General features: G+C 35.5%; 1 protein-coding gene across 1 annotated transcript; it reads left to right on the top strand.

Moving 5' to 3' along the window:
• Positions 1-285: 285 nt before the first annotated feature.
• On the top strand, positions 286-717 carry LOC141619542 (uncharacterized). Its single transcript, XM_074436554.1, has one exon. It carries the CDS (start codon positions 286-288, stop codon positions 715-717), a length of 432 nt encoding a protein of 143 aa, XP_074292655.1.
• The last annotated feature ends 15,413 nt before the right edge of the window (positions 718-16,130 follow it).

Here is a 16,130-nt window from a genome sequence, read left to right as displayed (position 1 = left end):
TAAAATAGGTTAACCAGATATATATCAAACAACACGAATGGCATGACTACCTGCCACCTGCTAATACTGCCTGGAGTTGGAAAAATATCTGTAAGGTAAAGGATATTATGAAGGATGGCTATGAAGGATGGCTATGTTCATAATATTTGTTGTCCTAACCCTTAAGGATAGTCAGTAAGGAGAGGCTATGATTGGCTCAGACTTAAGAAACCCAGACCATCCTGGTATAAACTGGTTTGGAACAGTTGGAATGTTCCTAAGCATTCTCTTATTTCATGGATAATTATGAATAAGGATGTGAACACTAGACCTAACCTGTACAAAATTGGATACAGCAGTGATGACAGGTGCTGCATCTGTGAGGGGGACTCTGAAACCTTGGAGCACCTCTTCTTTCGCTGTTCTTACATCGGGTCTGTCATTGGCCTGATTTCAGACTGGTGTGGCCTGATACACACCGATATCAATTCAATGACAGGAAATAATACTACCACTGGCTCAAGAGTGCAGAAACAGGTGTATGTCCTTGTCTTGAATGCTTACTATTATCAAGTGTGGGCTCAAAGAAATAATGCCACAATGAATGCCATACTGCTCATGACTGCTAGGGTGTTCAAGCTTATCAAAGGGGACGTTAAGCATCATGTTAAACACAAGTATAAACCAGTTGTGGACTTTCGAGATGAGGCTTGGTTAAAATTGTTAGATTTGATGTAAGTTTGGGCCCTTTTGTTGGAGTGAAACATATTAGTTTTGATGTATGGTTGCTAGGTTTTTAATTATTTTATTTATTGATATATAATAAAACTCACATTTTACCAAAAATAAAATTGACTTGACAAAATTAAAAATCCGGGTAAGTATAACACCCATTTTCGACACATTACGGTCCTTAAGACGGAAAAATTTTCGATGTAAAGCTTCGCAAAGTATCATAAGTTGGAGATTTAAGGTAACCATGAGTAAGTAAAACATGTAGTGAGCATACAAATCAAAATTGTAACATGGTTAGAGCCAAATTTTCAAGAATTTGTCAGAATTTTAAGACGAAAATTTTCTATTTTACACATGGTATAACAATAACCATTAAATTCATAGCTTAGCAACATACTTGAACCATATTTAAGACTTATATTAAAACTTGTTCATGGGTACTAGGCAAATCTCGAAAATTTACAAAATTTTAAGACGAAATTTGTTTCGTTTTAAGACAATATACCATATTACTAACAAAGATGCTAGTCTTATAAGGCAAATAAACCAAGTTTTGCACATGAAAATCAAAATTTAGGGATGACCTCCCTATATTTCAAAAATTTAAGACGGGGTTTTAAGACGAAATATTCACATACAAAACAAGATCCATAAATAACAACAAATGTTAAGCCGTTGTTGTTCAATTAAACCAACAACAAGCACCAAAATCAATTTATAGGCCTAAGAATACCATTTTCGTGTTCCTCCATTTATGAGCAAAATCGACATTAAAATTTGATATTTAGCAACAACAATGGTGTAGAAAGCTATTTACTATCATGAATTAAACAAAAACATGCAAATAATTGACAAATCTTGGACAAATTAATGTAGATCTAAACAAATTAAGATGGAGAAAACAAGAGGAAAGATGGACTATTTACATTGCTAATTAAGACGAGATTTTAGACGGAAAATGAAGAAGAAAACTTAATCCAAATCACAAATCACAAAAATGAAGTTTTGGAACTGATTTTAGAGGAATTTTGATGTTGGAGTTATGAGGTGAAAAAAAAGATAAGAAGGAGATAAAAGTGAGGAGATGGGGTTAAACCCGTGTAATTTTTCAGCTCGAGCGTCCACTCAGTCGAGTGGCGAGTCCACTCGATCGAGTGAAATCTCACTCGGTCGAGTGGCCGAGTTTACTCGGTCTAGTGCCCCATTTTCCAGAAAGTTTCCAATTTCTGGAAGTTGGTCCACTCGGTCGAGTGCCAAGGTCCATCGATCGAGTGCACTGTACTCTGCCTAGTGTTGACTCGCACCCGTTAGAGTGATTGCCTATGTTTGGAAATTTCGAGTCGAATTAGAACGATGAAGTCCCCGCAACATGAAAAGATGGTTCGGGAGTCCACCGGCTATCGGTGACTCATTCGAGTTAGTCTATATGCCACCCTAGTTACCGCCTTTGATACACTACTGTAGTACTAGTAGTTACTCAACCAACGTCCATTACTAACCATACGCTATCGATAACACTAGTAGGCATTTAATTAGCACGCAGTGTAAATTCTATGAGCGAGATCATTATCCGTATACCAACCAAAGTTAAACATTCCCAAACATGCTACTCACATCAATTTAAGCATACGACTTTCATACACATTCACACACCATTAGAAACAACTATATCATGCAGGAAACTTAATGCCAATCACATATTCGTGCAACCATACAATGTTCCACATAGCGTTTACCCATAAACTGTTCCACATAGCGGGTCCCAAAGAATCTGGGTATTGCAGTTATGGTTGTGATTAGTGTCACATGATTAGAGCATTTGCATTATAACATGTGTAGTGGTTAACTGCATCGTTAAGGAGATGGCTATGATATGTTGGGTTGCATATTGTGTATTGGTTATTGTCGTATATGTTGAGGATGTGTTGTTGTTAAGGAGACGTAAGACGGTTATGAGACCGTCTTACGCTTGAGTCGCCTCTTGGTGTAATACCCAGGATATTCAAGGACTCTGTTGACCGACCCGGTTGACCAAGACAGGCAATAGGGATGAATGGGTGAGGGATCAGGCTTATAACATGAGCTTTATAGGATTGCTTACTCGACCTAGCAGAGGCTACTCGGCCGATTATCACCTATACTCAACCGAGTAGAGCCTACTCGGTCGAGTACTCCAGTACTCGACCGAGTATGGCTGCTGTCGACGCGTTAATATAAAACGCAAGTTCGCGAGATTCATTTCATTTTCCATTTCTTCGACAGTTTCTCTTTCTCTAACCCTAGCCTACCTCCCTATCCTATCACCCCATCTCTTCACACTCCCATGTATATAGCCTAAACCTCCACCATGGGAAGGACGGGATTCGTTTAGGAAGGATGGCGTGCGTGATTGTCGTCTATGTCACCGTCGAGGCGCGTGGTTAGGTAAGTTTCTGTCTTGTGTCTCTTTCGGGTAGTTCATTGAGGTTAGTTGTGTAATAGTAAGTGGTTATCGTTGTAGGATACGTATTGGAGTCCTGCTTGGTTGTATATGGATGTCTTTCATGGCTTATGACGAGGTAGGGTTTCCCTACTCAGTACTGCTAATTGATTGAGATTGTGATTGTTTTGTAATTATTGTTATCTGTTGATCATCGGAGTATGGGTGTTGGTGTGACGGTGTTGGTGTGGAGATGTTGTGGCAGCTGTGATGTTGTGTGTGTGGTGATTGTGGTGGAGTCACTTGTGGGAGTGGCTTCACACCCTAGTTCGCCCTCCGTGGAACCCGCCACAGGAGGGGATGTGCACATTAAGGGACATGGATGATTAGTCGCTCGTTGATGAGCTGGACTAGGTGGGATGGGCTGCGGTCACCCACTGGCGGCGAAGATTACCTGTTGCGATGGGTAATCTGGCACGGCTACACACGACCATGTGTAGTCGGTTAGTGTGCGAGATCGGGAGACTGGGTTAAAGGATGATCAGCTGGTTACATTGTTTATTTGTTTTACTTTTGATTAGTCAGTACTGACCCCGTGTTGTTTTGTGGTATCTGCGGTGATCCATTCGGGGATGGTGAGAAGTTGGCTTAGCAGGTACTGTTGCTTGTGGCTGCTAGGATTGGAGGGATCGAGTCATCAAGCTACCGGTCTAGAAGTGTTGTAACACGAGTGTAGTAGTTGTCATCTTTGTAGAGGGATGTATATAGAGTTATGTTGTACCAGATACATTAATGCTTATAAATTTTCTTTTGTTGTCCTATTTGATCTACTTCCTCGGGAAACCGAGATGGTGGCACCCTCAGACACGGGGATGGTCCTTGGTAAGGCATTCTGGTGTACGGAGGTGTTACACTTGGAGCTTCCCACTCCAGGAAGGATATGCACATTAATGACTTGAGTACGGAGGGACTCGTGTGGTTGAGGCACGATGTCTGGTAGGGGATCCGGTTGGCTTCCGAGCCCGGTACCACGGACGTGTTCCGAGTACCTATTCGTGAGATGTGATGTCATGGGCGTTTCTTTGGCATCGGCATGGTTGTGGGTAGGTGGCCGTGTCCTAGTACTGGTGTGGATATCGTATAGTCATATTTTGTTCATATCCTTAGCATATTGCATTCTTACATATTATGTCGTGTCCGATGTCTATTTATTGAAACTGGCGTGTTTGCGTGTCTGTGTAATTGTCATCTATTTTGGGGGTGGCTTGTATTGATACATATGATATTTTCGATCATATGGGGAGCAGGTTGAGTACAAGTTGTTTTGATGTAACGTTGGAGACGGGATGAGCTTTGGACTTGGAGCCGAGTGTCACTTCATTAGAAGAGTATAATAATCATGAGTTGTATCATTTATTTATTTATTCCTTCTTCGTTATGTAATTCATTAAATACTTTATTTATATTAAATGTTTCTTAATTGTAACTCCGAATCACCGCCTCGGGAAACCGAGATGGTAACATCCTCCATTTATCTTGGCCGGGTAAGAAGAGGGTGTTACAATATATTTGTTATGGGTCAATGATTGTTTTTAAGCTCGAAATTTCTTATCTTATTGTAAGATGCGGATTGAGATAAGCAAGTTGTGGTGGTAGTAAATTAGCCTAGGGCCGTGTGATGTGGTAGATTCTGGTGTCGAAATTTTTGCGATTGCATTATCATATGAACTACCTTGTGAATTTATTTACCGATTGAATCTATATATGAGTAAGGATATATTAAAATAGTCAATTAATTGTTTTAAGTGTGTGGATGATCATATATAATGTGAATTAGAATTTTCGGTCTAGTGATATGCGGAATGTGTTGTCCTAAGTCGATATATGAGTTTATGATTACTACTATATTTTAAATATATCTTGAATTACAAATGATAAGTAGCATAGGTGTAATTAATATGGTTATAATTTATCTGAGAGGATAGGATATGAAGATGGTTGATAGTAGTGGAAGATTTAGCATGAAGGATAATTGAATGTTTGTGATATGTAATATTTAGTATCTAAAATTTATTGATTGGATTATGGCTATTAGCATGCCACTATTCTTGTGCGTAGTTTAATTACTTCGTTGATAATAAGGTAACATGGGAATCGTGCTAATTGTATGAAGATAATATGAATTAAGTTAAAGCAAAGTTGCGAAGTTACATGCAAATTGTCTGAACTTGGAATTTCTGTCATATGTCTAGTAATATGTAAGTTGTATTATGTTCAGTAACGAGACATTATGAATATGATATGTTATGTAATATAAAGCATTGATATAAGCATGCGGGTTATGAGAGAAGTTGATGGGTATAATAATTGCTAGAGCATAGATATTAAGTTGATGTGTTATATAATTACTTTATTGTTAAGTATGTAAATTAGTTATTGAATAAGTATAATCGAACTAGTAAATTCTCTTATCTGTATGTTAATGTTGTTGTTAATTCTGTGAGACTTAAATTTTTTCTTAGTTGTCTTTTGCATCCTATTGTTATGACTCTCTTGATTGTGTACTGGCATTCTAAATTAATGATCATGTTTAATAACTATATGTCTGATTTCAGTATCTACGAGTTAAATTGAGTTCTAAATATAACAGTGCCATTAGAGTCTTTGTAAGATTTATTTTGAAGATTAAGATGTGTAAATTTATGTTGCTAACAATGTTTTATGTAATAAGTACTTGTCCTTACACTGCAATATGAATAATATGACTTTTAAAGGTGTAGCCATGGAATGTCTTTGTGGATTAAAACGTCTTTAAATAATGGTGGAGTATAAAGAACAATGAGTAATAGGTTGAAAGAGTCAAATGAATAAAATGAATTTGTAATGATACAATAGAGAGATAAGAACTAGATTTCCAAATTATTTGAAGAAGTTGTATTGGAATTAGTTACTTTAAGTATATTTGATGTGTTGGCATGTATTAGGAAGGAGTAGTTATGATTATTATGTGATCATGTTGGGAATGTGTGAAAATTATGACGATTGTAAGCTTGATTGATTTCTCATATTTTTAACCTCATTTGTATTGGTTGTCGTTTTAGATGCACTTAATATATATGAAAGAATTTTTAATATGTTGTAGCCACGTTTGTTAACTTTCAATTGACGTTGATTTCATATTTAAATGATTTACAGTTTAAGAGAAATAAATATTTTAGTGAGCAGTGGTCAAATTATTACTGCGCACTAATAGTTTCGACCCATAATCTTCTAAAATCATCCACTAAATATGTACTTAGTATTTTTCCTTAATTCCAACTCTATTGCTTTCCTAACACGTTGAAGTTTTAATATCGATAAATATCATTAAATCTCATTGTGTGGTTATTTAGTTATGATTTTTGAAAGTTGACCATGATTCATGATGAAATGTTGTTCGGATTATGAACTGACCAATAGAAATGTGAAGATCACTGTAAATTTGTTATTTAAACTTTTGACATAATTTCAACTCTCATACTTCCATTATTTTCTATATTATATAAAAACATAAATAACTCATAAGACGGTTAAGTGATTATTTAATGGTGATTTTGTTTATTGTTTTTTAATTTTGCAGCATGTTTTGTAGTACTTGCAAATGTATGTTCTACTAACAAGCCTCTATTAAAAATTAAAATTTTGGTTTTGGATTCTTTATTTCTAAGTGCTACGTTTATGTAATATACAATACCTTTATATTTGTAGGAGAGGTGTCCGGACTATTAAACTAGATAGTGTGCAACTACATGAACCGTACATGTGAGGATTAAATTTTTTTTTTCAAAACTAAGAATAAAAGGTCGTTACTAGCATGAACTCTGCAATAAGTATATTTAGTTATATAGTGTGATGTATTTGTAAGAAACCACATTATATTGGTTAGTGTATGTTGTGTAATCTCTATGTTTTAAAGAGTTAATTGATCTAGCCGCGTATAACTTGTTGTTACCTAATATGAGTTTCAAGAGGATAGTAAAATATTGAATTGGTTGATTATGTATTGGTTGTGCAGTCGGAGTAATACCCTTAATATATGATAATATGAATTTACTTATTAGCTTATGGGATCTTATGATTTAAAATGGTGGGGTAACATGTGTTATAACACAAGTGACAAGATTGTTAATGAGTAAGATATAATACTAGAATTGTTGTAAATCGTAACTATGTAATAGGATATGCAATTAATACTATTATTATTATTTGAGGTGTGTGAATAACGTGCTAGCTGTTACTAATTTATTACTATTTTATGTGTACCGAAAATTTTGTTCGATTGGATTGAAAGGTGATTGTGTTTTTCCACGGATAACTAGTGTCTCTATCGATAGGCTACATTATTGGTGAGATTGAATAATAATGGATTGACTGCGATGTGATTAGGTTAGTGTACATTATGGAGATGTAATTATAATAGAACGATCGTAATGGGCGAAATTTGTTAGTTACTTTAAAAGTAATACGCTAGTCAATGGAATTCGGTTGTGTGTAGTAATACTTGTTGACATAGAGTTTGGTTGTTCATGTGTTATGATAGTGCAATGTGTCAAAATTGTTAAATGTGATTGACGTGATGTGTTTATCTTCCTCAAAATTAATTAGAAGTTGAATTATGATTTGTGGTTATGGATGTATGTAGCGGTATTAATAAGTTTAATATACCAATTCCAGGGTTTAGTTTTGTACGTATAACTTATAATTTAAGTACAAGTTTAGTTTATAAAGTGTGTTGTGATTTATGTTAATATGAGTAATTTGTTTTTACCAATTGTGCTAAATGAACGATTGTGCTAAGTTTTATTATAATCTATGAGCTCGGAGAGTTTGACTTGGTTAGTATTGAAATAATACGGTGTAGTGTCTTTATTAGTGACCAACGTTACGGGGATGTAACCTTAATTTTAAGGGGGTACGATTGTAAAATCTCGATAGTTGTTGCATTTTGATAACATTTTTGATAATAAAGAAGTCTTTGTTGATTTATAATTGTTCTCTTAATGTTCTCCATTTTAGATATCTATATTTGACTTTATCTGTATTATATGAAGTTGTTGTATTTATGTGTGTCTCGAACTTCGAGGACGAAGTTCCTGTTTGGGGGATAGACTGTAGTAGTACCTTTTAGTTTTTCTCTTTTCTTATGTGATGTGTAGTTGGTAACAAGTATGTTGACAGCGTGTAAGTGTTGTATTTAGTGGTGTACCTTTATATGTGGGTGATCTTCGGGAGGAAATTCTTTTTAAGGAGGGAAGACTGTAATACCCCGTATTTTAAGGCTTGGTCAATGGTTAGTCAACGGTGGAAATTTCAAATCTTTTATAAATTATATTCATTAAACTATGAGATTAGGATATGAGACGGGAATAAATAATATAATAAAAGTAAGTCGGGAATGGTTATAATAGGCATGTGAAATACTAAGCAAAGGGAGGTGTTTTCTATTAAAGTAGTATATAATAACAAGGTAATTAATAATATAGTAATAAGACATATTATATATAAAAGACTATTTCCTAGTAAATTCCTAATAATACAACCTACCATGTAATGCCCCATATTTTATAAATTATACAATTATATCGTATTCTACTAGTTATGTTATAAGACAGAATAATAAATAATAATAATAATAATAATAATAATAATAATAATAATAATAATAATAATAATAATAATAATAATAATAATAATAATAATAATAATAATAATAATAATAATAATAATAATAATAATAATAATAATAATAATAATAATAATAATAATAATAATAATAATAATAATAATAATAATAATAATAATAAGATTTGGGATCGTATGAGAACAACCCTTTAGGTGAGAACGGTGAGAACACTTTTTAACCATTAGATTTAACTCCACTAAATCTAATCTAAGGGTTGTGATTAACTCTATTATACAACCACCTATCACACCCAATCCATTGACCGACATTGACCCGCCGGAAAAGTCAACGCCACCGGTCAATGGCGGTGAACAACGGTAGTTTGGCCGCCGGTCAAGGAAGGTCAACGGTCAATGGCGGTGGCTGGCAATGGCTGGCGGTGGCCGGCGGCCACTAGTCAAAGATGATAAACCATTAAGTGAAACTTCAAAAAGGTTGTTAGTTAGGCTTGAACCCAAGACCTCTTGGTTGAGATGCGCTTGCTATTACCACTGCACCACAAGCATCTTGTTGCTATTTTTGTATCTCTTTTGAATGTAACACCCCCATTTATTTAGGAGCCTTTACCAAGACTTTCCCAATAAATAGGACTGTTACCATCTCGGTTGCGCGAGGTAAATGATACAAATTAAAACAAACCAAAGTACTTTAATAACTTTAACTGAAATAATGGTTTTATTACATTGCCAACCGATTAAATTTAAATCTTAATATTACAATTTACTACACAGCGGAAATTACATAAATAAAGTTATATAAGTCAACTAAGTGATCTAGACAGCAACTATGGTCCAAGTCGAGCTCACGTCCCAATGCTCCCAAGTCGCCTAACCTTTAGTACACATCCAATCTGCTCCCCATTATGGTTCATCACGGTGTTCACGAATACCTTTTTGTCAACCACGAGGTTGAGTAGGATAATCACACAACATTAAATATAGAAACTTAATAGATGTAAACACATGGAATAAATACCACCACCAATTCCCATCATATCCACACTAGTCGTCCCGGACCGTGACCAAGGCTCCACCACACCGTCGTCCCGCCAACTCCTGGCCCGGGGATAAACACAAATGTCGTCCCAGTCCAAGACTGAGGATACCTCATAACTCATTGTCGTCCCAGTCCGAGACTGAGGATAATCTCATAACAATATTGTGTCCCACAATATAAACACAAATGTCGTCTCAGTCCGAGACTGAGGATAACCGATAAAATAGTATGCTAATACGAATAATCCAATCCAATAAAACAATAATAATTTACGCATCCATTCAAACCCACAAAAGAAAACGAGTTGAGTAGTTATCCTACCTGGCAAGCAAATACACCAATTACGCACTCCAACCAACAAATAAAGTTCCTCAATAAAACCGTCACCTAACACAAATAATAATTCACAATTACTAACTAAACAAATTATAAAATAATTAAACTAGTTATATTAATTATATCATTACGTAATTATTAATTTAAAACCCGACTTTTATAATTATAATAAAAACCAAACCCAAGTAACTACCCACGTATAAATACCCAAAACCACGTACAACCTCCCTTTAGCTCGTGTAAACCCGTCACAAACACTCACACCTATAACCCGTTTAAAATACCAAAACCCGACACCACTAAGCTCCACCACCAGACCCCACCGAGAGCACCCACTGCCGACAACCCAGACACACCACAACCACCAGCTACAACCGCCCCAATCCGCCACAACCTCGCGCCCTAACAACAACTACAAACACTCACTCACACACCCATAAACCCGACACCATCCTATACCCAAACCATACCACCTCTGGCCACCACCGTCATCACCACTGACCAACGGTGGTTCCAGGGGTGGTCCTACATCCCCATGACCCGACGAAAACACCCCAACATCAACCCAATACCGACAGCAACACAACACGCAGTCCCTCCCCTGTTTTGCGTTTTTCAGACCACCACCACCACAACCCGCCACCTTTAACAACCAATAAACCTCCACCCTGGTCAACCCAAACACCAGGACCCAACCCCACCTTACCCAGGTCAAGGCGAACCCGAAGAAGGGTCCTATTAGGGTCGAAGTCCCCTACTACCCTGTTTTCAACCCACCTGCCACAGCCCTCGAAACCCGCCTGCCACCGCCACCCTAGGCCTTACCTCGACACCACCAACACACCCAATCCAACCCTTGCAACCCCATGTACCACCTCCCAAAGTGTCGTCCGATTCTCGTCGAGGTTTGGGTGGATTTCTAAGCGCCATAAGATCGTCGACATTCAAACTTAATAAGAAAATAAAACGAGATTAGAATTTTACCTTAATTAATTATCACTGCTAATTCCGTCACCAATACTTTCTTAATCTCCCTCTTGTGAATTATTTTCAGATTTAATGAATAATAAAGACTATTGCTTGAGGTTTCATCTATTTATATTGGTAGGCTAAGGTTATAAGGAACCAATTAGGAAATATAAAATATATTTATTATTATTATTATTATTAGTAATTAGCCGATCCCGACAATTAATCAACCCATTTACGCAACATATATAGTCGACCCATAGCACATGACCCAACTCCAATTCCGTCTTTCTTTATTATTTTATTTATTTAATTACCGTCTCATAACAAATATTATTATTATAAATACAATTACTATTATTATTATAACATAATAATCGTTCACTATTACCATATAAATTATCGTATATTATTATTACCCAATTACCATTCCGACCCATTACTCTATTATTCTATTATTTTATTATATCATTCCATCTTATTCACAATTATTAATTATAACCGTCACAATCAATTATTCGAATCACGTAAATTAGTTATATAAATTCCACTAAACTACGGGGTATTACAGTCTTCCCCCCTTAAAATGAACTTCGTCCCGAAGTTCGCCCATAACTACTACAACAACACGTATAAACATCTACACAACTGAGCACCATCCAACTTATAGTAACATAACTATCCGTTTACGATCATTTACGATTATCAACTACATCAATCTTATCACAATATGTCACAATAATAACTCGGAAGATTTGTAGTATCACATCCCTTCCCCCTAAAAATAAACTTCATCCTCGAAGTTTGGGATATCAAACAACAGGAATAAACAAACCATTTGTTGTAACATCACAAAACCTGTAATACACCTTGTAACAAAAACTTGTGAATAGACAACAACAATATGTGTAAAACAACTACCATTATTATCATATAATCGATTAATGGGTAAATAAATAACAACAATCTGTGAATTAATAACTCTTTTTTTTATTACTTGTGCGTTTATTTCTCACTAACGAAGTCTAACTTAAACATGGATGCAATTAATGTAATTATATACTGTATATAGATTCAGGGCAACACATTCCGCATATCACTAGACATGTCATTCACTTCACAAAATTTACAATATCCAATGCCAAGGTGAGATAGATAAGAAACAACTCTTTAGAAATTTTAGCATAACTCACATTTTCAAAGATAAGAAAACATGTTACAACTTCTAAAAATCATAAATAATTAATAACATAATTACTTATTAATAACTTATACTTTTTAGAAAATAAAAAGAGTTAATAAAGCATAAGAAAAAGAATCAATTCAAAAACTCAAAAAGTCAATTTATAATGCATTTTACAAATTGTTTGGTCGAAACAGAAATTTTACAGCAACTTGTCAGAAACTTAGGTCAACTTGTAAAAATCACTATTAATTGTCAAAAATTTACCTTGCAACATGGCTTATCAAATTAGAAACTTACATGAGTCTATTAAATAATAAAGTTGGAATTATAACAAATCATTATGTAGTTTTTAAATGGCAAATTTTACAAAAACATGGCGGGAAAACATAACTGTACAGGAACATTCCGACCGCTGTCCACTAAAATATTTATTTTTCCTAAACCGTATATTATTTAAGATGAGACCAGTGACATATGAAAGCTAACTCACAAGGGTATCACTCATGAAAATATCATACACGGATTTTAAACAGGCAGTAAATGACAGCCAAAACAATCAAGGGTAAAATTTCGAGAAATCAACCAAAATCGCATTCTTCACAATTTCATGCAATTCCTTCAACACTTCACATATTAATCATACTCACACCTCCCACATATATGCCAACATACTTTCCCCATATCAACATGCATATAACAATGATTAAAAGAAATCATATCACATCCCTTCATCGTAAAAGCAAGGTTACGTCCCGTAAACGCAATCATGAAAATAATATGCAAACAAGGCAACAAAACTCCTAAGAGAAATAATCTATATGCATTTAAATTACCCCACAATATAATATCTCTCAAGGTAACCGGTTCAAAACTGTAAGGGCCAGATCAAGGACGTCTCCCTAACCTAATAAGGGGCTTCTAAACAGTTTCTACCCGGGTTCATTTTATTAGACACATCCTAAGTTCATTAGAGTTCATTGGTTAGGCCTGAAGATCGTTTTGCTCTGATACCACTTTGTAACACCCCCATTTATTTAGGAGCCTTTAGCAAGACTTTCCCAATAAATAGGACTGTTACCATCTCGGCTGCCTGAGGTAAATGATACAAATTAAAACAAACCAAAGTACTTTAATAACTTTAACTGAAATAATGGTTTTATTACATTGCCAACCGATTAAATTTAAATCTTAATATTACAATTTACTACACAGCGGAAATTACATAAATAAAGTTATATAAGTCAACTAAGTGATCTAGACAGCAACTATGGTCCAAGTCGAGCTCACGTCCCAATGCTCCCAAGTCAGCTAACCTTTAGTACCTGTCAAATCTGCTCCCCATTATGGTTCATCACAGGTGTTCACGAATACACTGTCAACCACGAGGTTGAGTAGGATAATCACACAACATTAAATATAGAAACTTAATAGATGTAAACACATGGAATAAATACCACCACCAATTCCCATCATATCCACACTAGTCGTCCCGGTCCGTGACCGAGGCTCCACCACACCGTCGTCCCGCCAACTCCTGGCCCGGGGATAAACACAAATGTCGTCCCAGTCCGAGACTGAGGATACCTCATAACTCATTGTCGTCCCAGTCCGACACTGAGGATAATCTCATAACAATATTGTGTCCCACAATATAAACACAAATGTCGTCTAAGTCCGAGACTGAGGATAACCGATAAAATAGTATGCCAATACGAATAATCCAATCCAATAAACAATAATAATTTACTCATCCATTCAAACCCACAAAACAAAACGAGTTGAGTAGTTATCCTACCTGGCAAGCAAATACTCCAATTACGCACTCCAACCAACAAATAAAGTTCCTCAATAAAACCGTCACCTAACACAAATAATAATTCACAATTACTAACTAAACAAATTATAAAATAATTAAACTAGTTATATTAATTATATCATTACGTAATTATTAATTTAAAACCCGACTTTTATAATTATAATAAAAACCAAACCCAAGTAACTACACACGTATAAATACCCAAAACCACGTACAACCTCCCTTTAGCTCGTGTAAACCCGTCACAAACACTCACACCTATAACCCGTTTAAAATACCAAAACCCGACACCACTAAGCTCCACCACCAGACCCCACCGAGAGCACCCACTGCCGACAACCCAAACACACCACAACCACCAGCTACAACCGCCCCAATCCGCCACAACCTCGCGCCCTAACAACAACTAGAAACACTCACTCACACACCCATAAACCCGACACCATCCTATACCCAAACCATACCACCTCTGGCCACCACCGTCATCACCACTGACCAACGATGGTTCCAGGGGTGGTCCTACATCCCCATGACCCGACGAAAACACCCCAGCATCAACCCAATACCGACAGCAACACAACACGTAGTCCCTCCCCTGTTTTGCGTTTTTCAGACCACCACCACCACAACCCGCCACCTTTAACAACCAATAAACCTCCACCCTGGTCAACCCAAACACCAGGACCCAACCCCACCTTACCCAGGTCAAGGCGAACCCGAATAAGGGTCCTATTAGGGTCGAAGTCCCCTACTACCCTGTTTTCAACCCACCTGCCACAGCCCTCGAAACCCGCCTGCCACCGCCACCCTAGGCCTTACCTGACACCACCAACACACCCAATCCAACCCTTGCAACCCCATGTACCACCTCCCAAAGTGTCGTCTGATTCTGTCGAGGTTTGGGTCAGTTTCTAAGCGCCATAAGATCGTCTGACATTCAGCTTAATAAGAAAATAAAACGAGATTAGAATTTTACCTTAATTAATTATCACTGCTAATTCCGTCACCAATACTTTCTTAATCTCCCTCTTGTGAATTATTTTCAGATTTGATGAATAATAAAGACTATTGCTTGAGGTTTCATCTATTTATATTGGTAGGCTAAGGTTATAAGGAACCAATTAGGAAATATAAAATATATTTATTATTATTATTATTAGTAATTAGCCGATCCCGACAATTAATCAACCCATTTACGCAACATATATAGTCGACCCATAGCACATGACCCAACTCCAATTCCGTCTTTCTTTATTATTTTATTTATTTAATTACCGTCTCATAACAAATATTATTATTATAAATACAATTACTATTATTATTATAACATAATAATCATTCACTATTACTATATAAATTATCGTATATTATTATTACCCAATTACCATTCCGACCCATTACTCTATTATTCTATTATTTTATTATATCATTCCATCTTATTCACAATTATTAATTATAACCGTCACAATCAATTATTCGAATTACGTAAATTAGTTATATAAATTTCACTAAACTACGGGGTATTACATTGATATATGTATATATGTTAAGACATGAGATAAAATAATATGTACCTATAATAATTATTAAATGTACTTCTAACCTATATACAATGTACATTCAGTATAAAATCAATGTAATGCTTAGTTAGTTAAATATATTTGATAAAGATTGAACAAAATATCATATGTACTTATGATAATTTGTACTTATTATTTACATATTTATTATAAAATTTACATTTGTTATAGGTCATATTATTTTAATGAAAAATGTACGTACAATATATTTATGTCGAAGGTACATTTTATTACCATTGAAGCTACATAATATTTTTTTTGTATGACATGTCATGTATATTTCAATTACTTTTCAAATACATATCATTAATTCGTTATGTGCATCTTATATATATATATATATATATATATATAGAAGGGTTCTAGTAAGTCCATGATATATATTGAGTCCC

Source organism: Silene latifolia, chromosome X (assembly GCF_048544455.1).
Source record: "Silene latifolia isolate original U9 population chromosome X, ASM4854445v1, whole genome shotgun sequence".
NCBI lineage: Eukaryota > Viridiplantae > Streptophyta > Magnoliopsida > Caryophyllales > Caryophyllaceae > Silene > Silene latifolia.
Note: the sequence above shows the minus strand (reverse complement) of the source record. Positions and strands in the feature narration are given on the sequence as shown.